Source organism: Amborella trichopoda, chromosome 3 (genome assembly GCF_054954075.1).
Source record: "Amborella trichopoda isolate Santa Cruz 75 chromosome 3, AtrichopodaSantaCruz75HAP2 v2.0, whole genome shotgun sequence".
In the NCBI taxonomy this organism is placed as follows: Eukaryota; Viridiplantae; Streptophyta; class Magnoliopsida; order Amborellales; family Amborellaceae; genus Amborella; species Amborella trichopoda.
The window spans coordinates 7,203,347-7,230,101 of record NC_142338.1 but is presented as its reverse complement, the minus strand read 5'-3'; the positions used below and the strand labels follow the sequence as shown (position 1 = coordinate 7,230,101).

At 33.0% G+C, this 26,755-nt stretch overlaps 1 protein-coding gene across 4 annotated transcripts; it reads right to left on the bottom strand.

Annotated features, from left to right (window-relative positions):
- Window positions 1-20,253: 20,253 nt before the first annotated feature.
- On the bottom strand, window positions 20,254-25,953 carry LOC18428975 (40S ribosomal protein S27). 4 transcript variants are annotated; one of them, XM_088863170.1, is made up of 2 exons: window positions 25,663-25,953; window positions 20,254-22,919 (listed from the first exon to the last, which is right to left on the bottom strand). In XM_088863170.1, the coding sequence occupies exons 1-2, from the start codon at window positions 25,859-25,861 to the stop codon at window positions 20,587-20,589; spliced, it is 2,532 nt and encodes an 843-aa protein (XP_088719296.1). In that variant the 5' UTR covers window positions 25,862-25,953; the 3' UTR covers window positions 20,254-20,586. The 4 variants fall into 4 exon arrangements, with proteins under 4 accessions (XP_088719296.1, XP_088719297.1, XP_006838334.1 ...); XM_088863171.1 differs by having other exon boundaries at window positions 20,254-22,718; XM_006838271.4 differs by having other exon boundaries at window positions 25,690-25,953.
- Window positions 25,954-26,755: the final 802 nt, after the last annotated feature.

Below are 26,755 nucleotides of genomic sequence, written 5' to 3'. Positions count from 1 at the left end.
GTTCATATGAACTAGTGGGCTAAACTCATCTTATATATATATATATATATATATGTATATGGTGCAGTTGGCATACATATGCATATGTAACTGTAGAGGTAAGGTGCACCTTCAAATTTTATCATGGTATATAATTTTGATGTAAGATGTTCTTAGGATTATCTCAAAATCTATTTTTATATCTAATTATAAAATTTTAAATTTCAAAAATGGTTAAAATCAAGTAGATCTATAAACATAAGAAAATCTTGAAAATGGATGGTGTAGACCTTGAAAAAGTTTATATAAGGATGCAACTTTATAATGTCGAACTACGGATGCACCTCAAAAATCAATCGAAAAAGGTAGTTTTAATGTTGAAAACCCTTTGATTGATCATCTCGACATCGAGATGTATGATCATGAAAAATAGAAAGATTTTAAGCCTCAGAAATAGTGCATTTTACAACATATTATCTACACCGTCCATTTTCAAGATTTTCATATGTTTATAGATCTACTTGATTTTAACCATTTTTTACATTTAAAATTTTATAATTAGATATAAAAATAGATTTGAGATAATCTTAAAACATTTTACATCAAAATTATATACCATGATAAAATTTGAAGGTGCACCTTACCTTTATAGCTACGGATGCATCTGTATGCCGACTGCACCTTATATATATATATATATATATATATATATATGATTTAGTCAGGTCCGTTCCGGGTCGGATCGGAGCTGATCGGACCCATTCCCGCCTAGTGTTCGCAAAACCTGCCGGTCCGAACCCGAATCGGCCGATTAAATCGATACCAGTAAGGTACCGACTCCGGTAAAGGTCGGTTTTGAATACTACTCAATAAACGCCCCTCTCCAAAAAACTTCGGTACCAAAACCGGCCGGTTCGGTGTCGAACAGGCGATATTTTCTCAAAACCAGCCGGTTTTCAGCTAACCACACCCGTTCGTTGATATAACGGCCTTTTAGAGTAAATAATGGTTATTTATAGATAACGGTGTTATTTTTATATATAACCCGTTATATATAGCAAGAAAACTATAAATCTAATTTTTCACATTTTTTTATTCGGTTTGCAGCCAATTTTTTGTTTTCTTTGGTGTTTTAATGAATATAAAACAAGTAATTTGGATTTAAATATTGAGAAAAAAAAAAAAGAGTTTCTTTGATTGAAATGGTGGATTTTTAAGGTTTTTGAAAATTTCCGCCATTCCTTCAATAATCTCCTCAATACCTAATGGTTCTTGAAGAAATTTGAGGGGTTTGATGGCTATTCGAAGGATTTACTAGATTAAACTTTTAATTTGTTCAGAAAACAAAAAATCATGGGTTTATTTTTGCCCGAAAAGCTGCTGCTTCATGAAACTCTGTTCTACCCAAAAACACAGATTTTTTTGTCTATTTATTGGTTGTTTTTTATCAAATTCAGTTATGTATTTCGATCATTGGGGCTTCATATCTCAAATAAAATTGGCATGTTTATTTATGATTTAGTAAATTTTTTTATATGAATTTTTTTTGCACCATATCATGACAATTTTATAGATCTGAAATTTCTGCCTTTTCTTCAATTAAATTAAAAATGCCAAATATTTTTTGATGATATTTGGTGAGTTTGAAAGATGATCGAAGCTTTTACAATGTATGTATGTTCATTTGTTCAATTATCCAAACATTAAGGGTCGTTTTTTGCTCGAAATGGTACTTCATTTTTTGGGTTTTTGAAAAGTCGATTTTCTAAAAAAGATATTTTGTTTAAGAAAAGTATGTTTTTTTATGAAATTGGGAAGTATTTTTGTACTTTGCTTAATAAAATTATTTTTAATAGAGTTATGATTTTTTAATAAGATTACATTTTTTGATGAATATGGGAATTGTTTTTCTATTTTGCTTAATAAAATTACTCTTTTGATAAAATTATTTTTTTGATGAAATTGATTCTTTTTTTTGATAAGTGCATGATAATATCGCTCGATTTTTTTTAATTATATTTTTTAAGTTGATATAGTTATATTTGTAATGATGGAAATGAGATATTTTGTTTTTTTAGGTGCATGTAAAAATTTTGGTTGCCTTATGTTCAATGAAACACTACACCTTCTTCTATGTGCTTGGTTCTTCTCTTTTTCTTTTCTTTCTTTCTTTTTTTTTTTTTATTTCATTTTTAATCAAGGTTTTTGGAATGTTATGGAAAGAGTCTTTACAAGATCAGCCAATTTTTTAAAAATCGGCCGACTAACTCGGTATTGGTCACCGCCCGATCCTGATCTGGCCCGATTCCACACACACACACACAGAGTGAGTGTGTGTGTGTTTTACAAATATGATCTTAATTTCATATCATCCCCCATTTGAAAAATTGATATTTCTAAGAAAAAAAATTCATTTTTCTTAGTAAAATTATGTTTTTATCGATCTGGGAAGTTTTTTTCTAAATTGCTTAATAAAATTATCTTTCAAACAAAATGATGTTTTTTAATAAAAAATTATGTTTTTTTGATAAATATGGGAACTGTTTTTCTATTTTGCTTAACAAAATTATTTTTTTGACAAAATTATGATGTTTTAATAAAATTATGTTTTATGATGACTATGGGAAATGGTTTTCCATTTTGCTTAGTAAAATTAATTTTTAATAAAATTATGGTTTTTTAATAAAATTATGTTTTATGATAAATATGGGAAGCGTTTTTCTATTTTGCTTAATAAAATTATCTTTTGATCAAACCATTTGTTCTCTTGTTCTTATTTTTTGATAAAATCAATGCACTACGCACATATATGGATATGGTAGATACATATAAGAACAGTAGAACATATCAGTGTGTTGTGCATTGATTTTTCGTCTTGTTGCATATCATGAGATGTACTTTTTGCAAAGTATGCCTTATTTAACTTCATCTAATTGTATGAATTATGCTTTATCTAACTATATGGAAGAGGTCCTTTCTATTTCTTGTCTGAATTAGTTGGTATTTTTATTTGATTTAATAGCATCAAGCTACTTTTGTTATTTGCAAAAAAAAATGCATAAACTTTCATTCCTAATGTGAGCGATTTTTGTAAAAAAAAAAGAATGAAGAAAGTTTTTCATTTAAGGTTTGGGATAAACATGTTAATTCTTGGAAGAAAATGTTACATGACAAAAATGTCTTCAAAAAATATCTTAAGATATTTTCATGTATAGGACTATAGTATTTGAATATTAATTTATAAAAAATTGTTTCAACTTTTTTTTTGCAAGATAAATATATGTAATAAGATATTATACATTTAATCTAAGTATTTCTATTTTTTAAAATTTTTTGGGGAGTTTTTCATCCATTTTTTTTTTTAAGAAATCTACGTGACTGGTTAGTCCGGTTAACCACCCTGGTTACTCCGGTTAACCGCCCTGGTTACTCCGGTTCCGGTTCAAACCGGTCCCAACCCCATGTTCGGTTAACCATTTTGGTTCGATTTTGCGAACACCGTTCCCACCCCAACTGCCTTGTATATTTTTCAAGCTGGGCATGGGTACGGCGTGGGAAAGGCCCTAACGCACCCTGTTAACCTTTTGGCAAGAGAGGATGCAGCCCAAACAGTTTTGGTAGTCGAGAGGTTCTGATTATTGGTGAACTATTTGGCCCTATTGCGCCTAGAGAGATTTAGGGAAAGTTTCATGTTTCATGTTAAGATTGGCAGGGCACTAACTCCACCATGTACATGTAAATTGGAAAGTTTCATGTTTCATGTTAAGATTGGCAGGGCCCTAACTCCACCATGTACATGTAAATTTTTACAACAACAGGACGCATCTATCTCTTTAGAGAAATTTGCACACATTTGCCCTCATGTTTGTGTTCATATTTTGTTTTATTTTCTAAAATGCCCAAACCTCTATTTGAAGGGAGAAGACAAATCTTAAGCTTTGGATCTTGAATATATGAATTAGACTCACAGTGATAACATCATATCTTTAAGATCCAACTCCACTTGACTTAACAAGAAAAAGAATAGAGAAAGTGATGATTTCAGACTTAGTCAAGACTAGTCCAAATGACTTCAAATTTTGAATATATGAAGTCACTTCAATAGAACTTGGCTTCAGATGTTCATGGGCCATGAAGGTCTTAAGTCACAATAAAATCTTGACTTCGGCCTATGAAAGTTCAAAGTCATAGTAAAAACATAATTACAAATCATGAAGGTCTGAACTCATAGTAAAAAATTGTTTGGAACTTCAATCGAAGTTACTGTGACTTCTCACTTGGAATGTCCCAAATAGGGACATTTTGGAAAAAAAATTAGAAAAAATATAAAAAATTATGAATGTAAATGTAACGATCCTAAATAGTTTAAGGCCTAACTTTCAGCGTTTCCATCAACCAAGGGTTTTGCAGCGCATTGGTTAGGTACCTAACATTTGGTATCAAAGCAACCATTGTGAACCGGGTTCAAAACCTAGGAAAGGGCTTCCTAAATAAATAAAAATCAGAGTGAGAGCCCGCCAAGGATGTCATAGGAAATGAGTACTTGTGGAAAGGGCTACCTAAAAATCAGAGTGAAAGCAAGCCATAGAGTGTGAGCCACCATAGAATGAGAGCCGCCGAGGACGTCGACTACGGAATGTGGTGGTATGTAAGGTTCTTAGGTCATCTTAAGTGATAAAAGAATGTGACTTTTCGTATTTCCATCACCCAAAGGTTTTGGGGCGGATTGTTCAGGTACCTAATAGTAAAAAACAAAAACTCTCAGGATTTTTATCGCACAACTTTAGGGGTACACGAGTGTGTTTTTTTCATCTGATTGACCATGTTTTAAAACTAACCGTCATTCTAACGTTTCCATGGCTAGATTTTTGTACAATGGCCATTGCTTTTGTTTTATTCTAGGCAATGATATCGTGTTCCACCCAGCGCGCCAAACTTGGTGCTCCACCCACCTCAAAAACCACTATTGATGTGCGGGATGGGCTTAACGAACTTGGGCTGAATGCGCAAAGCGTTAAATTTGAAATAGTGGTTTAAAAAACGGATAGGTGCCTTGGATCGGGTACCTCAAAAACTAAGGTTTGAAAAGTTGCCGAGTCGAGCCAGACTCGCTTGGTTCAACTCGAGAATCGTCAGCTATCGAGTTGGCTCCACAAAAAAACCGGGAATCGCCCGTGTCCAGAGAGAACGGGGCGATTCTCAATAGTGAATCGCCGAGTCTCGCCCAAGAACACGGGCTGCACAGTGTTCTTCACGGATTTCATCTTTTTTTGTCTTTTTGTTATCATTTTTCATCTTTTTCAGCCTTATAATCGAATCTTGCAAGCTTTAATTCAAAATTTTCAGCCATTTCACTCAATAAAAGGCAGTAAAAATCACCGATTTTGATCAAAATATTTTGGATCGAAGAGTGCGTTTTAGGGTTTTCGCCATTTCTCTGATTTCAGGCAAACGAGGGCATCGTTTTTTGTAAAATTTCAGGGTGATTGATCGTAAGAGTGTTGTTCAGAAGTTTTTGTTCATAATTTGTGATTATTTTGGAGGAATACATATCAATTTTGAATTTGAAAGCACGGGTGCACAAAAAATAGGTAAGAACTGTGTTTTTTTTTTTTTTCCGCCATGCTATCAAATTCAGTCAATATTTTACAAATCATGTGTTAAATTTATAGGGTTTTGATTCATTATCGTGTTGTTTATCATCACATGTATTCAATTTGAGTTGGATTTTTGAGAAAAAAAGAATGATATCTGTGAAAAAAAAATGGACTGAGTTTTTTTCCTGCCATTTTCTCAATTTCAGTAAGTATTTTACAAATAATGTGTTAAATTTATAGGGTTTTGATTCGTTATAGTGTTGTTTATCATCACATATATTCAATTTGATTTGATTTATTCAATTTGAGCTTGATTTTTGAGATTGAATAACTGATGTCTGTGAAGAACTGCGTTTTTTTTTTTTTTTCCTCAATTCAATCGATGTCATTTAATATTTTGATAATAATATATTAATATTATAGGGCTTTGATTCCTTATAGTATTGTTTATCAAAACATGTATTCAACTTGATGTAATTTATTCAATTTGAAGCCGATTTTTGAGTTGGAATGACTGATGTTAGGTGGGTCTGAGAAGAATTGCGTTTTTTTTTTTTGGTTAATTCATGATCAATTTTTTTGAAAAGTCGTGATTTTTGGAAAAATTGTTATCAGTTTTTAATTATCATGAGGAATTAAACAATATTTTTAATTTTTATTGTTAAATTTTTAGTTCAAAAAATTGCATGTTGATAGATTATTTATGCAAAAAAATATATGCTATTGTATTTTTAATGCAAAACTATATTTTTTAATTTGTTGTTAATGCAAAAAAATACATTAACAAATACATGTTGTTAAACTGTATTATATTTTAATGCAGTTTTGCATTAAAAATGCATTTTTAATTTTTAAAATTTTTAATGCAAAAATTACATGTTGTTAAACTGTATTGTCATGATGAATTAAAGTGAATATCATTGTAAAACAATTGTTGCATGTTATTATATTTTTAATGTAAAACTGTATTTTTTAATTTATTGTTAATGCAAAAAAATACATTAACAAATACATGTTGTTAAACTGTATTATATTTTTAATGCAGTTTTGAATTAAAAATATATTTTTAATTTTTTAAATTTTTAATGCAAAAAGTACATGTTGTTAAACTGTATTATCATGAGGAATTAAAGTGAATATCATTGTAAAAAAATCGTGGCATGTATGATAATTATATTATCTTGCAAATTTCAATTTTATTATTAAATTTTTAATGCAAAAAATGTATGTTCTTGATAATTGAGTTGTAGCCATGTTTGGAGCTTGCATTTTTTATTATATTATCTTGCATATTTGTAATTGAGATGTACGACTATTTGTGATCATTTCAATCGACTATATTTGTGGCTTTGTGAATGACTATATCATTGTAAATGTTTTTTGTGTCAAATATACGTGTAGTGGCATTATAGATGACTATATTAATGTAATTTTTTTCTTTATTCTAAGTGTGAATTATAAAGACTTTTTTTTATCTCTAATGTTGCATAGATATTTTTTTTTTCTCCGTAGGAATTAATTCATGTTTGTCGAAATGAAGATTTGTGACAAGTCCATATGTATTGGCATTGTGAATTACTATACCATTGTAAATATATTTTTTATTGATACTATATCAATTTAAATTTTTTGTTCTATATGTAGTGGCTGATATAAACTATTTTTATCTATAATGTTGCATAAATAAATTATTTTTCCCAGTAGGAATTAAAATATTTTTGTCAATAGAAGTATTTTGCATTAACAACGAATATAACTTCATGAACTACCCCTACATATTATCACTACACATGGTGATTATTTTTCATGTTGAACTGTCAGGTTAATTTTTAACCTTTTTCATATTAAAGTTGAACCATGGCAAGATCTGCGGAAGACTTTGCATGGCAACATGGGTTCAGACTTGATCCCAACAAAAAAGACAAAATTATTTGTAATTACTGCCAAAGAGTGATAAGTAGTGGGGTCCATAAGTTCAAGCAACACTTAACAGGGGTTAAGGGAGATGTTTCTGCGTGCAATAGTCCCCCTAATAATGTAAGAAAGCAGATGACGATATTTCTCAAGGCTACCAAAGGTAAAAAAATTGCAAAGCAGAGGATGGATGAGGAGATAGCTAGTTTATATACGCCATCAAGCGGGAATGATCCATAAGAGCAATATAATAATGACTTGAAGATGGTCACAAGAATGAGTTTACAAGAAATATACCTGAGGAAATGCGGGGTTAGAATGCCTGGTGGTTATAACATGGGCATGCATGGTGGGCCTAGCTCAAACATGCATGGCGGGCCCAACTCGAGCATGTATGGTGGGCCCAGCTCAAATATGTATAGAGTGGTTGGTGGCAATATGTATCAAGAAGAATCAGACGTTGAAAAAATTGTTTCTAGCTTATCTAGGAGTGCTAGTATTGCAGGTCACGGTCGTATATACCAATTTCTCTCAAAGCCTAAGTTAGAACAGATGACCCTCAAAGGCATAGTGAAAGGTACGAGAAACATGTTGGGCAGATATGTTGGTAAATGGTTCTACGATAAAGGGATCCCCTTTGATGCAGCCAATAGCCCATATTTTCTACCTATGGTCAACACAATTTAGAGAGCCGAGCCCGGGGTAAAACCCCTGAAGACATATGAGCTCAGTGGGCCAATATTGTATAAACAGAGTTGGCCAAGAGTAGACATTACTCTCATGAGTGATGGTTGGTTGAATAAAGTTAGCAAAAAAGAGCTTGTAAACTTCTTGGCCTATTCTCCAAAAGGTACAGCTTTTTTGTCTAACAAAGACATATCAGGGACGAAGAAATATGCAAACTTCTACGTACAACTATATGATCAGATAGTAGAGGAGGTGGGAGATAAACATGTAGTCTAGTTTGTTACCGATAATGCGCGTGCATGTACTTCTACGGGCAGCAAGTTGATGGATAAGAGGAAGCATCTAGTATGGATCCCGTGCGCTGCACACAACATCAATCTTATGTTAGAGGAGATTGGTGATATCACAATTGTGAAGGAGACTCTACAGAAGCGAGGTTGGTGTCAAGATTTATATATAGCCATTCGAAAATTTTATTTTTGTTCAAAGAACAGTCTAAGAAAAAAGAGATAATCAGGCCTGCCAGAACTTGCTTTGCGACAGATTACTTAGCTGTGGACTCTATTCGGGAATCTGAAGGTACAATAAAGAGATTGTTTACCAGTGAAGAGTGGTTAAATGACCGCCTCTCGAAATTTAGTACCGGGCTAAAAGTGGACGACATGGTCTCAACTAAGAGGTTCTGGTCTCGATGTTCCAGTATCGTAGAGGCCATTGCCCCTTTGGTCACGTTATTAAAAATGGTTGATGTTGACAAGAAAGCTACAATAGGCATCCTTTATGAAGGTATCGAGATGGCCAAATCAGCTATTGGAAAGAAGTGTAGTTTTGTTAGTAAAGTGATCGAGATTATAGAAAGAAAGTGGAACACCAAATTTGGACGTCCAATTCATTATGTAGGTAAATATATATTTATATCATTAGAATGTTTCATTCTAAATTATTTTTTTTATGAAAGTTTAAATGACATTTCTCTATCTATATATTTTTTAGGTTACTACTTCAACCCAAAATTTTTTTATTTGACACCTGAACATCCCCACAAGATTGGAGAGAAGCCATTGAAACCAGGTAGCAGCAATACAAGAGGTATTATTTAATATTTGGGTAAGAACTTGATTGAGTTGTTATATTTGTGAGGAATAATGCACTAAAACGAAATATTTTGTTTTAGCTTGCTGTGTATAGGGATGCTATAGGATCCTTCGGAACTAGACTTGCCAGGAATTTTCGAACTAAAATAGATCCAAGTTATCTCCTAACTAATAATTTGTTGATTCATATATTTAGTCTTATGAATTATTTTTGCCCTTACAATGTGTTTTGTATTTTAATCCAGCTGAATGGTGGGAGATATATGTAGTGATGCACCTCACCTAAAGAGGATAGCAATCAAGGTGCTCTCCCAAACATGTTCTGCTACTGGCTATGAGCTAAATTGGAGTACGTTCCAATGGTTGCACACTACTAGGAGGAATCGACTCGCTTCGGAGAAGCTTCATAAACTAGTCTACATTCATTATAACTTAAACCTCCGAAAGCGACAAATAAGAAGGAAGCTTGAAGACTATGGGCCAATAGACTTGGACACAATATTTGTCACAAACACAGCAGATGAATAGGTAGTAGAAAAAGAGGAGCTAATGTTGCACAAGAGAGCGTTCCTTGAAGCTATCGGTGAGGAAGATCTTGAATAAGGTGATGAGTAGCATGAAAGACGAAGAAGCCCACCAACATATCTACAATTCGTCGGAGATATCGGTGATATTGTACCTAATGAGCGAGAGTGGGAAGGGGGTTTAAGGGAAAATGAGTGAGATGATGATTTGGAAGCCACCCAATCCCGACCAAATTATTCACATATCGAGTCCCAACAACAAGAGATGAGCACGATAGTGTAGGTGAGCATGAAGGATAGACAAGCTTCAGGGATTTTGCATTAGGACCACAACAAAACACTAACACTCAGGGATTTGGGTATAGTCAGCTACCCACTAATTTGGATGATTCGTTTTTAGATCGACCAAATTATTCACATATCGAGTCCCAACAACAAGATTGTAGGGATGAGCACGATAGTGTAGGTGAGCATGAAGGATAGACAAGCTTCAGGGATTTTGCATTAGAACCACAACAAAACACTAACACTCAGGGATTTGGGTATAGTCAGCTGCCCACTAATTTGGATGATTTGTTTTTAGATCGCGTCAACGAATTGTCACGCAGATTCAATCAATGGCACCGGCGCGACCAAGATGAAGAATGACGTCGTATGTCATTTTATTTTTAGATCGTATGTTACGAATTGTATGCTTTATTGTAGTCCATATATGATGATATATTTAATCCATGATAATTCTATGTTTATCCTTTTGTGTGATGTAAGTTAAATGGTAAATAGTAGTTCATGCAAAGAAAGAACATATCAATATTCGCATACTCATGCAAAGAAATGAAAATTTTTAATGGAGTACCCTCATTTCTTATAGAATTCCTAAAAAACAACATTTATAACGAATTTTAATAATTTTTTCGGATTTTTTTAAAGGTTTAATCTGACCAATTTAGCCGATTCCCGATCCAGATCGCCAATTCGCCGATGGGTTTTTGAGATGCCCGATCTGGGTCACCGATCCGCTTTTTAAACCACTGTCAAAAACCCATTTGGATCGGTGAATCGGCGATCTAAATCGGGAATCAGCCGAATTGATCTTATTAAGTCTTAAAAAAATCCAAAAAAATTATGAAAATTCATTATAAATGTTATTTTTTAAGAATCAAATAAGAAATACGGGTATTACATTATTAACTTTCATTTTTAATCAATTTGTGAATAATTAAGATGTTCTTTTCCTGTATGAACTTATGTTAACCATTAAATTTGCATCACATAAAACAAAAAACATAGAATTACCATGGATAAAGCATATAAGCATATATAGACTACAATAAATAATGGATTAAATCGATAAAAACTGGCCACCAAAATCTTGAATTGAAGGAAAAACCTAATCCAATAAAAAAATAAAAAAACCAAATTATTACAACCTAACTAACTATAATTCAAAATTATTAAAACCTATCTAACTATAATATTATATATTGCAACGAAAATTGTTGGTTTATATTTTATTATATAAATAATGGCAAATTTAAAATATTTTATAATATCATTTAATTTAAAATGTATTATTGACAACTGTAAGAAAAATAATACATTACAAGATTTATAATTCAAATAAATAAATAAATAAATAAAATATTTGATTATCAATAAATTATTCGAACGCACATCAATTTTCAAAATAACACTTCAAATTTTTAAAAATATAATTTTTTAGAATTCTAGAATAAGTTTAATGGAAGAGATTGTTAGAGACAGAGAAATATTTCAAATGTGTATGAATCATATCTTAAAATTAATATTCCTAAATTTGTGTTAAAGCTTACCATATTATAAAAATAAAAAATATAATTAGATAAGTTATTCCTAGTTTGTATTAAAAAATATTTGTTGTACTTTTATTTTTTTTGACAAGAAATACTTGTTGTATTTTTTTTTTCCGAGACAATATGATATTTGTTGTGTTACTTTTTTTTTTTTTTTTGACAAGAAAAAAAAGAAGATGTTATATTACCTTTTTTTTTTTTGCTTGGTGTATTACTTTTTATTTTATTTTTTTCTTTTATCATATTATTTTCTTCATTTTAGGTTTTTTTTTAAGACAAAAGTAAAACCCTATCTTCTTTTTTCTTTTTAAGACAAAAGTAAAAACCTATCTTCTTTTTTTTTTTAAGACAAAAGTAAAAACCTATCTTTTCTTTTTTTTTATGAAGATAAATTTTTTTTTTTTTTTTAAGACCAAAGTAAAAACCTATCTTCTTTTTTTTTATGATATTATTATTATTAATTTATGATATTATTTTTTAAATTTTTTTTTATGATATTATTTTTTAAAATTTTTTTTATGAAGACAAAAAGTGAATTTTGAAAAAGCGTCCCAACTGAGATTCAAACTTGGATCACGCATAAAACCTTTGCTGCTAACCACAACAGCCATTTACACACTGCTAAAAAGTTTTGTACAATAATTACATATATTATATAAATTTTAGATATAATGTGGCTTAGTGCAAGTCTCACATCGAAGAATTGAAGAAAGTCAATAAGATATAAATACCTTTACAAAAGCTTTAATGAGAGCGCGATGGAGATAAAGGTTAACCTGAAATGATATTTTAAAAAACATTTACCAAAATGTCCTTAGGTAACAACTCGCCTTGACTTGTAGGATCGGCCCGACTTCGGACTCGTCAATTTTTAAAACCCTGATTAAAATAAAAATAAAAAAAATAAAAAATAAGAAATATATGAAATCCTAATTTAAAATAAAAATAATAATAAAATAAAATAAGAAAATAAGAAATACATGTTTAAAGTAAGATTAAACAAAGGGTACAGTTGAATAAAAAATAAAAATAAAAAAAATAAAAAATAAGAAATATATGTTTAAAGTAAGATTAAACAAATCCGTAGCTGTAGAGGTAAAGTGCACCTTCAAATTTTATCATATTATATAATTTTGATGTAAAATGGTCTTAGGATTGTTTCAAAATCTATTTTTATATCTAATTATAAAATTTTAAATTAAGTAGATCTATAAAGACATGAAAATATTGAAAATGGACGTTGTAGATAATATGTTGTAACATGCACTATTTCTGAGACTTAAAATCTTTTTATTTTTCATGGTCATACATCTCGATGTCGAGCTGATCAATCAAAGGGTTTTTCAACATTAAAACTATATTTTCCGATAGATTTTTGAGGTGCATCCGTAGTTTTACATTATAAGGTTGCATTCTTATATAAACTTTTTCCTTAAACGAAACACATCTAAATGAGGTTAAAAAAAAAATAGATTTTGAAAAATCAGTGTTTGACTTGGGGTATTTTTAAAATAATTAAAAAAAAAATTTTATTATAAATAGTTTTTTTATTTTCATCACCAAAATACTTTCTAATCTTTGCCAAAATGATAGAAATAAATTTCTTATTTTCATTGGTAAGTAAGTAGTGTTAACATTTTATAAATAGATTTCTTATTTTCATTGGTAAGTAACTAGTGTTTTTGCTGAAAGGCCTTTGCTTTTGTTTCATTTTAGGCAATGAAATCGTGCTCCACCCAGCGCACCATACTTGGTGCTCCACCCACCTCATAGCCACTATTGAGGTGCGGGATGGGCGTAACCAGTGTTGGAATGAACGACTCAAGCTAAGTACTTGGCCATGCCCAAGCCGAGTACTATAGCAGCAAAAAAGTGTTAATTTTTTTTAAAAAAGTTAAAAATAAGAAATATATGTTTAATAAGACAAAAAAAGTCTGGTTAAAGAAGTAGATAAAATATGAAAAATTGGAGGTATTTTTGAAAAAATTGAAAAAATATGAAAAAAAATAAAAAAGTATTCACGGCCAAAATACTTTTCGATCACAAAAATAAACATGTTATAAATAGATTTTTTTATTTTCATTGGTCAGTAACCCGTATTTTTGCATAATCGCCATGGAACAATGAACCCAATGGCTTAAGTACTGTAAAAACTAGTTCTCTACCCACTTAGTGCTCTACTTTAACAATGGCTTAAGAAATACCCATGAAAATCTATTTATAACATGTGCTCATTGGTCAGTAACCCGGCACACCAAACTACCCACCTCAAAAACCATTATTATTAAGGTGCGGGATGAGCTTAACCAGTGCTGGAATGAATGAATCGAGCTACGTACTTGGCCCATGCCCGAGCTCGAGCCGAGTATTTGGCCCATGCCAGCAAAAAAATGTTAATTTAAAAATAATATATATATATATATATATATATATAGATATATATATATATATAAAGTAAGATAAAACAAAGCCCATCTAAATGAGGTTAAAAAAGTAGTAAAAATAAATTCTGAAAAAGCAATGTGTTACTACTAAGGGTATTTTGACTAAATTATTTTCCAATCTTTGCCTAAATTATAGAACACATAAATAAACATGTTATAAATAGATATCTTATTTTTTTGAATTTTTTTTTAACGCAATGGGTGAAAGCTTGTTGGAGTAATGCCGAGTAGAGGCAGAAGGCCCATAGGTCCTGAACTTCTTTTCCTCGAGTTGGACCCCTTACTCAACACAACTCAATTACTGCCCAAGCCCGAGTAACTCAATCAAGTCCGAGCTGACTCGGCCGATTTTTCAAACACGGGGTTTAACCAATCCCCAACAAGGCCCAAAATCCACTAGGACCTCCTAAAATCAAATATGGACCGTTCATTACAAAATAGGCCATAGATCAAGAACACTAGGGAAGATTCTTTTGGAGCTCCAAGTTCAATCAGACGAGTCATTTACCCTTTATTCTACATATTGAAATGTATTTTGAAAATGAGATCACAACATAAGATCTTCTACTTTTATTTTAAGGTGGTTACATTCAATGACGGATTCAGTTTGGAGTCCTCTTCGGTTTGGTGCGAAAAATGAAGCAATTCGATATTTCAACCAATTTGAAGAAAGACTTTGTACCTTTTTTTTTTTAATTTAATATAAATAAATAATATATATATATATATAATTTTTTTTAAAAAAAATACTTTTATATAGGTGTTTCTTTTCTGACCAAAGCAGCTCGTAGCTTTGGCCGAAACAGACCTGAAGCAGCCCGAAGCGGCATGAATCTGATCGAAGCGACAATACAACGCTTCTCTTCGCTTTGATTTATGCTTAAAATTCGAAGGCTTCGGCCAAAACGAAACGAATTTGATAACATTGGTTACAATAGCTATTGGATGTAAAATCCCACATATCGAAATATTTCACAACATTCAAGAAATTTTATTTTTAACTTTGTGCCCAGACAATGACGTATCCCCAACCATCGCATCTCATATCTAACGGTCAATAATATTTGTGACCTCATTCTACTAAAAGCGTTAAATAGTGCAGATTTCCTTTAAAAATTTGTTCTAGAATATTGTCTTTCAAAGGCCATTATAACTCTTTTTTTTCAGTGTTACACAACACAACTTGACAAAATAATGGCCATTATGTCAGTCATCTATATACAACAAACACACCTGCGCCAAGTATATGACATTAAAGGTGGCCACCAGTAAGAGTGTAAAAGATCCTATGATTGTTATCTAATGATATTTGAACCATGTCCAGAGATTCAAAAAGACTGGAATAGCTATTGTCTTGGTGAGAGTCTTATCCACCTAAATAATTTTAGGGAGCATTTGAAGCTATGGATTTAAAATGAAATTCCAAACCACCTTCCAAAAATGCTGCAATTTTTTGAGGCATCGAGTCCCTCTGAACAAGGAATACAAGAAGTCACAAGATATAAATGATGCAGCACACAAAGGATTACATTCTCTGAGTCATGGAAGGTGGAAGAGAACCTCACTGGTGTATGCTTAAGACACCAAGAATCCATGCAGTGAAGTCCCCTAGAAGCTCCACAATACTGCCAATAACCATGGAGACAAGGATAGAGCAAGAACTCTCTTTCTCCTATTTCATTAACTAACTTTTCATTGAAATTTTAAAATTCAGACGCACCAATACATAATGGAACAATTAACACAGAAATTAGAAGAGAGGACTGCAAATTTCCAATGATTTGATCTCACCTATGCATCCTTCTTTGACCAAAAATTGAATTCTCCATGGCTCCATTTTTGTGAGAGACTCACGAAGCTAACGGAATTCTTCCGTAATGCTCTTATTCTTCAACAAAATGTGGGCATTAATTGGAGAGGGTTTGGCAGTATCTATGTTTAATTGGAAAAGTAGCACAAACAACTTTCTAATAAGTGGTTTAAAAAACGGATTGGTGACCCGGATCGGGCATACCAATAACCGATCCGGATCAACAAATCAGTGATTCGGATAAAAAATCGGGCCGAATCGCTCGGATTAAGCCTTAAAAAAATTCAAAAAAATTATTAAAATTCATTATAAATATGGTTTTTTAGGAATCCAATAAGAAATGGGGTTACTACATTATTAACTTTCATTGTTTTCATCAATTTATGAATATTGAGATGTTCTTTCCCTATATGAACTTATGTTGACCATTAAATTTACATCACACAAAAGAAATCATAGAATTATCATGGACTACAATAAAGAGTTGACTAAATCGATGAAAATTTGACCACTAAAATATCGAATTAACGGAAAACCCTAATCTGCTAAAAAAACCCAAATTATTACAACCTAACTAACTATAATATTATATACCAACAATATTTTATAATTATTTTATTATATAAATAATAACAAATCCAAAATATTTTTCTAATATAATCTAATTTAAATTGTATTATTGACAACTGTAAGAAAAATAGTACACTACATGATTTATAATACAAAAATTAAAAAATAAAATAAAAGATTTGGTTATCAATGTAGAAATTATTAGAATGAGTACCAATTTTCTTTAATTTTTTAGGTTTCTAGAATAAATTAGTGGAAGAGATTGTTAATAGAAAGAGAGAGATTTCAAATGGCCTCATTGTATGAATCCTATCTTTAAATTAATATTGCTAAATTTATGTTAGAGACCATCATGTTATAAAAATAAAAAATATAATTAGACCATTTATTCTTAGGTTGTATTAAGAAATACTTTTTATTTTTTTGACAAGAAATACTTATTGTGTTATCTTTTTTTTTTTTTTTTACAAGAAAAATATGATACTTGCTGATTATCTTTTTTTTTTTTTTTTTTTTTACAAAAGAAGAAGATGTTGTACTACATTTTTTTTTGCTTGTTGTATTACTTTTTTTTTTTTTTTACAAGAAAAATAAAAGAATGATGCTGCCAAAGTACACTTTTTGTTTTTATGCTTTTTGTTTTATTTTTTTGTAATAAATACTTGTTATATTACTTTGTATTTTTTTTACAAGATAAAAAAATGTTGTATTATCTTTTTTATCTTGATCTTGAATAGCCTTTTATTTTTTATTTTTTTTATTTTTTTACAACAGTATTTTCTGCTTTTGTTTATAACAAAAATATAAACGAGAACGCGCGCTAAAAAGTTCAAACTCTAGACATCCACCGAAAAATCGAAGATGTCAACCAACACAGCCACGTCGCCTAATGTGATTTTATTAGCTTCTATAATAATTTATATTCAATCTTCTTGCTTTAATGATTTTTTGTGGGTATTATCCCACGTCGATGGATGAGCGTGTTTTGTTCTCTATAAATTCCTGTGTAATATATGTTGCATTGTGCGGGTAGAAAAGCGAGGGGGCATACATGTGAGGTGAGTTACCACGTGTGGAGGATTTATAAGTGCCGCGTATTGCTCCTGTGAGGCGGCCACGTGTAAACCCAAAAATTACTAGAATGCCCAGGTTTTTTCGGTGAGACTCGCGATTCACTATTGGGAATAGCCCGGTTCTCTCTGGACACGGGCGATTCCCGGATTTTTTGTGAAACCTGCTCGGTTGCAGACAATTCCCAAATCGAACCGGACGAGTCCGGCTCGACTCGACTCGACGAGTTTTCAAACCCTGATTCTAATTGAACTTGTGTCTATTAGGACCGGCGCTTTCCAATATTGGATAGATCACGGAAAATTTTGGATGGATCACGGAAATGGTAAATTGTTACAGGAGGCCCATCACGCATTTGAGATCCAGCAAGACATTATGACAAAACAAAAAAGAGAGATGATTAAAGATGATTATTTCCCCTTATGCTTGTACCATACAAATAATTAGTGTTAAGTCTGGCACATCATCCATGGTGCTTTTATAGGCAACATGATAAGTAGATTTGTACAGCTCACATCTTGGCTTTCGACCCATTTGTATTGAAGTATCGAGACAGGAAAAGTGTTATTCTTGAGACAGGAAAAGTGTTATTCTCCACAGCTACATATGGTGTTTATAATTGAGCTTTACATTTTACAAGACAATCATTATGCCGAATGATTGGGCTCTATCATGTGTCAATTATGAAGTAGAGCATTGGTTTCCCTTAAAAAAAGTCTTTAAAGAAATAGAATCAAGTTAAACCAGACATTTCAGGAGTGATAGTTCAAATAAGATGCATACAACTTAGCCTCTTGCCCATCACACACTTCATTAAGCCTTAATCATAAAAAAGCTCGATAGACTTCTTTCTAGTCAATAAGATAAATAGACCATCATGTAAAGACTACGAGGTTATCCCAGGAGAAAGTTTGACCATGCAACATAATCTCATGGTTATGGACATATACTTAAAGAGATGAAGAGTAAGAATAAAACTAATAGGTGTCCAAAAACTAGGTAGTGGAATTTAAAAAAATATAACATAGACGTATTTAAGGATAAATTGGTAAAAAGAAGGAAAACAGAATTATGAGCACGAAGTCAATGTTGTGAAATGAGATAGTCAATTGCATTAAAAAAGTGACAAACGAAATTCTAGAAAAAACTAGAGGAAAACAAAATTCGCCAAAAAAACCTGATGGTAGTGTGAGGAGGTCATGTTGTAAAGGTTCACAATATAAGAAAAATGATGAAAACTCAGAAGAATATAAAAATGCTATAAAACACAATAAGAAAATAGCAAGGCTAAAACTTAAAGCATATGATAATCTATACAATAAACTAGGGACAAGAGAATGTGAAAAAGATATCTTCAAACTAACAAAAATGAGAAAGAGGAAGTGTAGGGATCAAGTGAAAGATGACGAAGTCAATGAAAGGTTGACAATTTATTTTAAAAAATTGTTAAATAACGAACACTATGAAAACACAATGTTTGGAGGAACCTTTGATATAAATGAGGGCAGAGGTCATTTCTATAAGACGACTGTAAGACCGACCATATTTTACAAGACAGAATGTTGAGCTGTCGAGAAACAACATAACCATAGGATGAACGTAGCTGAGATGATGATATTGAGATGGAAGAGTGGTAAGACAAGAAAAAATAGAATTCGAAATAAATACATATGAGCAAACTTAGATGTAGCTTCAATAGGCAATAAGATGAGGAAAAGTAGACTTAAGTGGACTGTGTGCAATGTAGACCTAATACAACACCAATTAGCAAGTTTAATTCAAATGGAAGGCTCTAAAAGGGCAAGGGGAAAGCCTTTTTCAAAAGTCATAGATAAAAGTAGTGAGAAAATATATGGTAACTCTTGATCTTATTGAAGGTATGATCCATAATACAAAAGAATAGAGGAACATAAATCATATAATTAACCCCAAATAATAGGGATAAAGCTTGGATAATGATGATCACTTAATAACAATTACGCAAGTCACAGGAATAGTCAATGTACTGTACAAGCCACAGTCGCAAGCTGGTTAATAAAATTAGTAACCCTCTTTTTCTTGGGGAACCGACCATCGTGGAAATCCCATGCTGCCATATGCTAGCCAAGAATTTTGGCCATCTCCCCAAGATTAGAACGTCAATGAGGGTAAACTTGAGTAACTCTCTCTCTCTCTCACACAAAATCATTTAGGGGGTCAAAACCACATACAAAGTCACTAAGGGAGTCAAAACATCCCAATTAATACTAGAGGATTGGTTTTTTTTAATTTTCATTTCACTCATGTACGTCCCAAAAAATATTTTTAAAATACCCAAATTACCCCTTTCCAAGGTAAGATCCTAAACCAACAAGGACATTTTGGTAATTTGATCCACCCAAGAGGCACCAATCAAAGGACAAGGGTACCATGCTTGTTCTAGGTAGGTCAAATTACTAAAATGTTCTTGGTTGTTTAATCTTCCCAACCTTGAACAAAGTTGATTAGGGTATTTTTGAAAATTTTATTTAAAGAGATACCTGAGTAAAATGAAAATTTAACAAGTAAACCGTCTAATGTTAATTGGAATCTTTTGACCCCTTTAATGATTTTGTTAGAGGTCTTAACCCTTTAAATGATACTTAACCTCTTTTATGTAGTTTTTACAAGAAATTAATCTGCATCATAATTATATTAATTTCACAGAAATGGCATGTGCACTGGTGAGTTTGACAATCTACTCCAAAGAAGATAAAGGAGAAATCCTCATTCATATATAGATGAAAGTCCTTGTACAACTGTTGCTGTGTATTCTGTAATGTAAAACTGTAAATGGCGATATGACAGTTTAGGTGGAATGGAAATTTTTTGTCTGTTCTAATCTACAGTGACTAAGAAATTGAATCCTGAAATGTGGAGTGGTAGAGTTCCAGAAAGATCATATGCCTTTATATGCATACCATCACCTCAAAGCTCATTCATTATGGGATTGTGCATAAAGAATATTTACATATAAGAAAGTAGGAATAACTGCAAAGACAAATAGCCAGGGTTTACCCCATATTGTTTTCTCCACTTCACATTGCTATATAAGGCTCGTAAAAGTTTCGGCAACAATGGCTTGATCCACATTCAATCCACTGGCCTGGGATATCACGCTGAATACGCTAGGATCCTGTAGCCCTTCATCCTCTATGAAGAACAGATTGCTTATTTTGACATCTTTCAGCTCTTGATCCTCTGTAAAGAACAGCTTGTCCACTCGATCATCATTCTGTACTTCACCCTCCAAATAGAACAGGTCAACTTCCTGAATAATAGCTGCTTTGTTAAACTCACTTGCAGGACGTTCATCTTGAAGAGCTTCAAGTGGCAGCCTTCCTTGAAAATCCCTTTTGGGCTCTCCTTCATTCACAGAAAAATCACCTAGAAGAGCTTCTAGTGAAATCCCTCCTTGGAAATCCTTGCTTGAAGTGAATTCCACATCCAAGAGAGAGAAACTAGGGGCAGGTTCATTAATAATCAGACCATGTGGGTAATTCAGATCATTTATTTCACTGCTGTTGCAACCCGGGACATCTACAGTACAAGCCATATCTATATCAACTTCATCAGGCCACTGTTCTTGACTCAGGTTTCGGTCTTGACCATTATGGGAAGGTGAATTGCAGGGAGAAGAAACCATACTCCCCTGACTAACATACTGGACTGAAGTTGAATCAGAACCCAATCCATTGTATTCATAGCAACCCACACAATGATCCTCTTGCTCTTGATGTTGAATGCTATCGCAGGAATCGGTTGTGCCAGGATTTTCATTTTCTACCCTATCATCACAGCAGTTCAATGTAGGCTTATCGAGTTCTTCACTGCAAATCTCAGTAGAGGCACAAGCTGATGCAGAAAATGCAGTCAAAGCAGAAACCAATGCATCATCAATAGAGAAACGGGGTTTCAATACAATTTCATCAGACACATCAACAGCATCTTGTTGTACCAATTCCTTACAAGTACCATTACCATCACTGGAACCAACACTAGCATGAACATCAAAACCATCAGCACCATCAACACCATCACTACTCCTAACACCAATATCAACAACACCATTGACATTATCAACATGGCTAACATCATGGTCATCACCATTGTAAAAGCTTTGATTTATGGGGCTTATCCCATTGTTGATGTGATTGGGATTCCCAGAAACTGAAGGAGAATCTGAATTGGAGGCAGAGCTAGAAGCTTCGTGGGCTGCAGTGCCTGGGTTCGAGTGTAATAAAGAAGATTGATGAGCCAAACTTAGGTCTTCAAGCTTCTGTTCAATTTGTTGAAGCCTTGTTTCCATGATGCCAAGTGGCTTCCACATGCTTTCCTCGACCCTTGAACAGAAAGCCTCGATCTTGTCCACTCGTTGAGACAGCTGCTCCAATGCATGCTCAAAATATGAGCGATCAGATAATCTTTCACATTGTACAGTTCCATCAGCATTGATCTCTCTTGCATTTGGTGTCTCTGATATCTCTTTAAGTGGTACTTGTCGACCAGCTTCTGATCCCCTGTGTACGTTTTCATCATCTGCTTGCTCCTTATGTGTGATTGTATCATAAATTAATGTTATTTGCTCACCAAGTTCTGGCCCTATCCTGCCATGTTGATTTCCTGCTTGTTCCTTATGTCTCTCCTCTTGAGCTTCTGGTTGTGTTGAAGATGTCCCATTTGCCATTTTCCTTAAAGGAGCAATGGACTCCGTTGCTCTTGATGGACTTTCTGGGAATTCCTGCCTTCCTCTGACATCAGAAAATGGTTTACTTTGCATTCGAGTGAATCCAGTTCCCCTTAGTTGCAGAAGGCTTGGAACAAGCATTGCCAATAGTGACCCTGCTGAGCTTTCCATTTGTCGCGGAGGACTTTCTGCCTCTATCGTTTGGACAGGCTCTGCAGTAACAGATATATCTTCTATACAAACAGATGCCTTATCCTGAAGTGAGAGCAATCGAAGTTTGAGACACATGCATGGCTCTGCATCTGAAATCTCTGCTGCTGCCTCATAGAAGATGAGCTCACTTTTGCACCCTTTCTCACCTGATTTCTTAGACCCAGAACTAGCAACTTCTTCCAGAACAATAGAATCACGAACCTTCACTTCAACCCAGCTATCTTCGTCGGCACTTTGGATGTCATTCTTAGTTGGCTCTATGGGTGATTCCATAAATTCTGTTGAAAATTTAGAGCAATCAGAAGATGACCGACCTTCGATTGGTTGAACTGATTCCTTTTCTCTAGACACAACTCCACATCGAACAGTACAAAGATACTCATTTACATTGTTTTGATCAGTTCCATAATATATTTCATATACCCGAGCAGTACTGCAGACATAGACACGTTCTATGACATGCCTTTGCTTGAAACTGACTGCAGTTTGTTAAAGTACATATGCATGAAAAAAAAAACAAATTAGATTTTTTCTGTTGAACATAACCAGCATTCTGCAATAACAAGCAATCGTGAAGTTCCTCAGATATTAGTAAATTATTAAGGATCAATATTCAGGATAAGGGGCAGCAAGGCTAGTAGACAAGCAATTCAGCTTTCAATAATAATGAGCATGCTGACGATGGTATTCATCGTGGTTGTGTAGAGCTGATGTAAGATTCAGTTGCCATGATTTTGTCAATTAGTTTGAATATGGAAGTTCAATTCATTCAACCAAACGAATAAGGGCAGAGAAATAGGTACATATAGAAAGGCATATGCATCTATGGTTACTCACTAATATTGTACATATTAGCATGTGACTTGGTGACATGATCCTTGCTATATGGTATGCGATTCCCAAAGTAATAAGATAAAGGCAAGGTGATCTATGAAGCAACATGAATGCCCTAATCCCCTCCTGATGCCACTGAAAGCTCAGATTTCACAATGACAACAGCTACCAAAGCCAATGTTCTTGTTACAGTGACCAGTTAAGAAAAGTTCGAGAGCAGGAACTAGCCAAAGCACAAATTACAGAAAATAGATGTGCATAATGTGTTCAGCGTTTTTCGGCACACCAGAATCATTGAAAGCAGAAAATCTACATAGTTGCCAATAGCTAGTATTAAATGCTATTCCATTGAGGCCCAATTCATTGTACATAAAGAACACCTTTATGGACCACCTACTTTATCTGTTTGAACCATACACCAGGTAGGAGGGTTATAAATGGAAACCGAAAGACTTATCCAAAGCTTGTGTAAAATTTTACTCAATGAATTTTATACAACTAAGAGTTCTCATAAAGAATTTAAGACTGAAGACTTGCATGTGCAAGATTAAATGCTACTGATGTACAAAAGTTCACTCATTGAGTCATTTGTTGTCAAACAATGATAATAAATATTTCCATAGACTATCATGAAATGCTGACATAAGCATAAACCACAATGACTAATAAATCGTCAATCCTAAAAGGAAGGCTTCGCATGGCTATCTTATTCTCTTACATAATACCATGTCTGCCGATCTGTTAGAATTTGATTCCTCCCCCTTTTTTCTTTTTTCTCTTCCTCCCCCACAATGTCTATCCACGATCCCTTCTATCCTCTCATTGTTATTCAAGAACTTGATTCAGCTAAGCTCATAGGGAGATCCTCTGTTTTATCCTCCAACTGCAGTTTCCATCATCTTTCTTCTAATGCTACATTTTGTATTCTTCATATTTTTCTACAGGATTACGTGAGAAGTTGAAAACAGAGCAAGACATCCTGAACAGGGATTAGTTAAGGAGTTGCCATTGGAACAAGACTTCCTGTCCATATTTTGTATAAAATTGCAATAAAGAAAGAGGTGGCCTCAGGTTTCTTTTGCATGTTACAGAAAACAGAAAAGGCAGAAAACCAAGAATCTTTGTGCTGTAGATGATCAGTAGAACTATTTTATCAAAGATAAAAGAAGCAAGTGAAAAGGAAATGGGCTTGGGCTTGATTGGTTAAGTGACTAAGTACCAAAAAGGAAAAATAAAATAGAAGCTACTAACAGGAACCTCCTCCTTCCATTTCATATGGGGTGGGAACAAAGAATTACAATGGATCACCAAATTTTCTGTGCATCGATTTTGCTGAATAAATTCTTCATAAATTCCAGACATGGGTGGCCTTCGTTTCTGATAAAGCAATATGCCTAAGTAATACCCAAGTCAACAAAGATCCTTCATGTAAATGCTTCTTTAAACTAAAAAATGTCAAACCCCTTCTCATGAATTCCTCATTTCAAAGTCCAAACCGAGTCAACTGGTTTGTACTTCGGTTATCATCCAAAAACCTGAGATTAATTTCAAACACATTCTCCACTATTATAGAGAGTTCAATCTATTCAAAATCTAAACTATTGGTTTCCCTATTCAAAAAACATCTGAAGCAGGTGCATGTATATTTTTATACGAGTCTCTATTTCAGTTGTCCATCATTCAGAAACAAGATAATGTCTAGTTCAGATAAGCTACGTTCAATAAAGACGTAGTTTCCATATTTGCAAACAATGTTTTGATTTTGGAGGGTTACTGTATGGAAACATAGGGAGAGAATCTGTTGATCAAATTAAACCTCATAAAGAAAGCAAATAAATTACTAGAACTTTGATTATAGAGCCATAGAGAAAATTATTACTAAAGGGATCTTAATGAAAGTGGAAACTAATCTTGCTTACTACTTTTCCATTAAAAGAAACCATAAAGCTCCAGTTCAAAACTCAAAAAAGGAAATTTAGGAACATCAAATTATTCCCATACTCTAATTACAATTATCCGGAATTAATATTACGAGGAAAATCTTTAAAGTAGCACTAGAATCAAGAAATTTGAGATTATAGCAAACCAGAACAGACCATTGCACCCAATGCAACCCCGAAAATGGTAAAATAGCCAGAAATTTTAAAAATAAAGGTTACCGTACTTTGAAAATATCAAAGACTGAAAATCAAAAGGCAAGTCTTGAACTATGAACTGATTTACACACTAATAAACCCTAAACTGAACCAGAATTCACCAAATCATGAATCAGATCATATCATCATACATCAAAACAAAATTCCAAATTTCACAAACTCTACAAAAACAGACTCATTGCAACATCCCCTAAAATTAACTAGCATCGCATTTCAAAACATCAAATGAAACCTGAAAGGGAGTCGAAAACCATCTTACTCGTGACTTCACAGGGCTCTGGTTCTTGAGATGGCTCAAGAACCAGAGGATCTTCATCAATTGAGGTTTCATATGAGATTTGCGGCGTTGTCTCTATGCGAAGTGAAGAGTGAAGGGATCCTAGGGCAACTTCCCAATTCGTGGTAAGATTCCATGGAATCTCAATATCCATCTTGAAAGCACAAGAACCGAAGTTTCTTCGTATGAATTATTAACACACTGAGTTTGACAGGGAGAGAGAGGAAACAAGAAGGAGAGAAGGCCTCAAACTTTGCTTCCTAAATAGGTGCCCCAACATTTGAAAATAAATCTCCAATTAGAAACTTCGTGCTAACAAGGAAAATGGTTTGATAGGCCTTCGGCCCTATCAAACTAAGTAAAGCCTCACCTCATAATCCATTGAAAATTATAATTCAAGCATTGGAAAATCTTTAAATGGATCATCTCAGCTTGAACATTATAGTTGTAAAAAAGAAATTAATATTTTAAGCTCTAAAAATAATTTATATTATAACAAATTATCTAGATCATCCATTTCACCCCTAAAAATAAGTGTTCATGGATCCACAAGTTCGATATTATTTTTTGAGTTTCAAAATTTATTGCTGGCATCGGAAATTGATTTTAGATTCATCATTGATTTTAGATCGATCATGGAGATTTTCTGTTATCAAAAGTGCTTTCTAAACAAGGATTTGAGATAAGGCTTTATTTTGTTTTTATAAAACTTACGCCTTATAGAAATTCCATCCTTTTATGCTCTATGCTACAACTGAGAGGTTGGCTTCTAGATGGCATAGGTAATTTATTTGGAAATAATCTAGAGAGGGGTATGGTTTTTATTAGGCCGTAACTTTAATTGTAGGTAGAAGTAAGGTTGTCATGTTCTCTTTCTCTTATTTCTATTTTAGGTAGATGGCATAGATTTGAAATCTTTTAAAGCGAGAAAATTATTGTATATGTTGGGAGACACACTTTTATATTTATATTCCCTAAGGCATAAAACATCAATGTCGAAGATGGATGTAAATGGGTGGTCCCTCTAAAAAAAAGTTAAAATCAATTG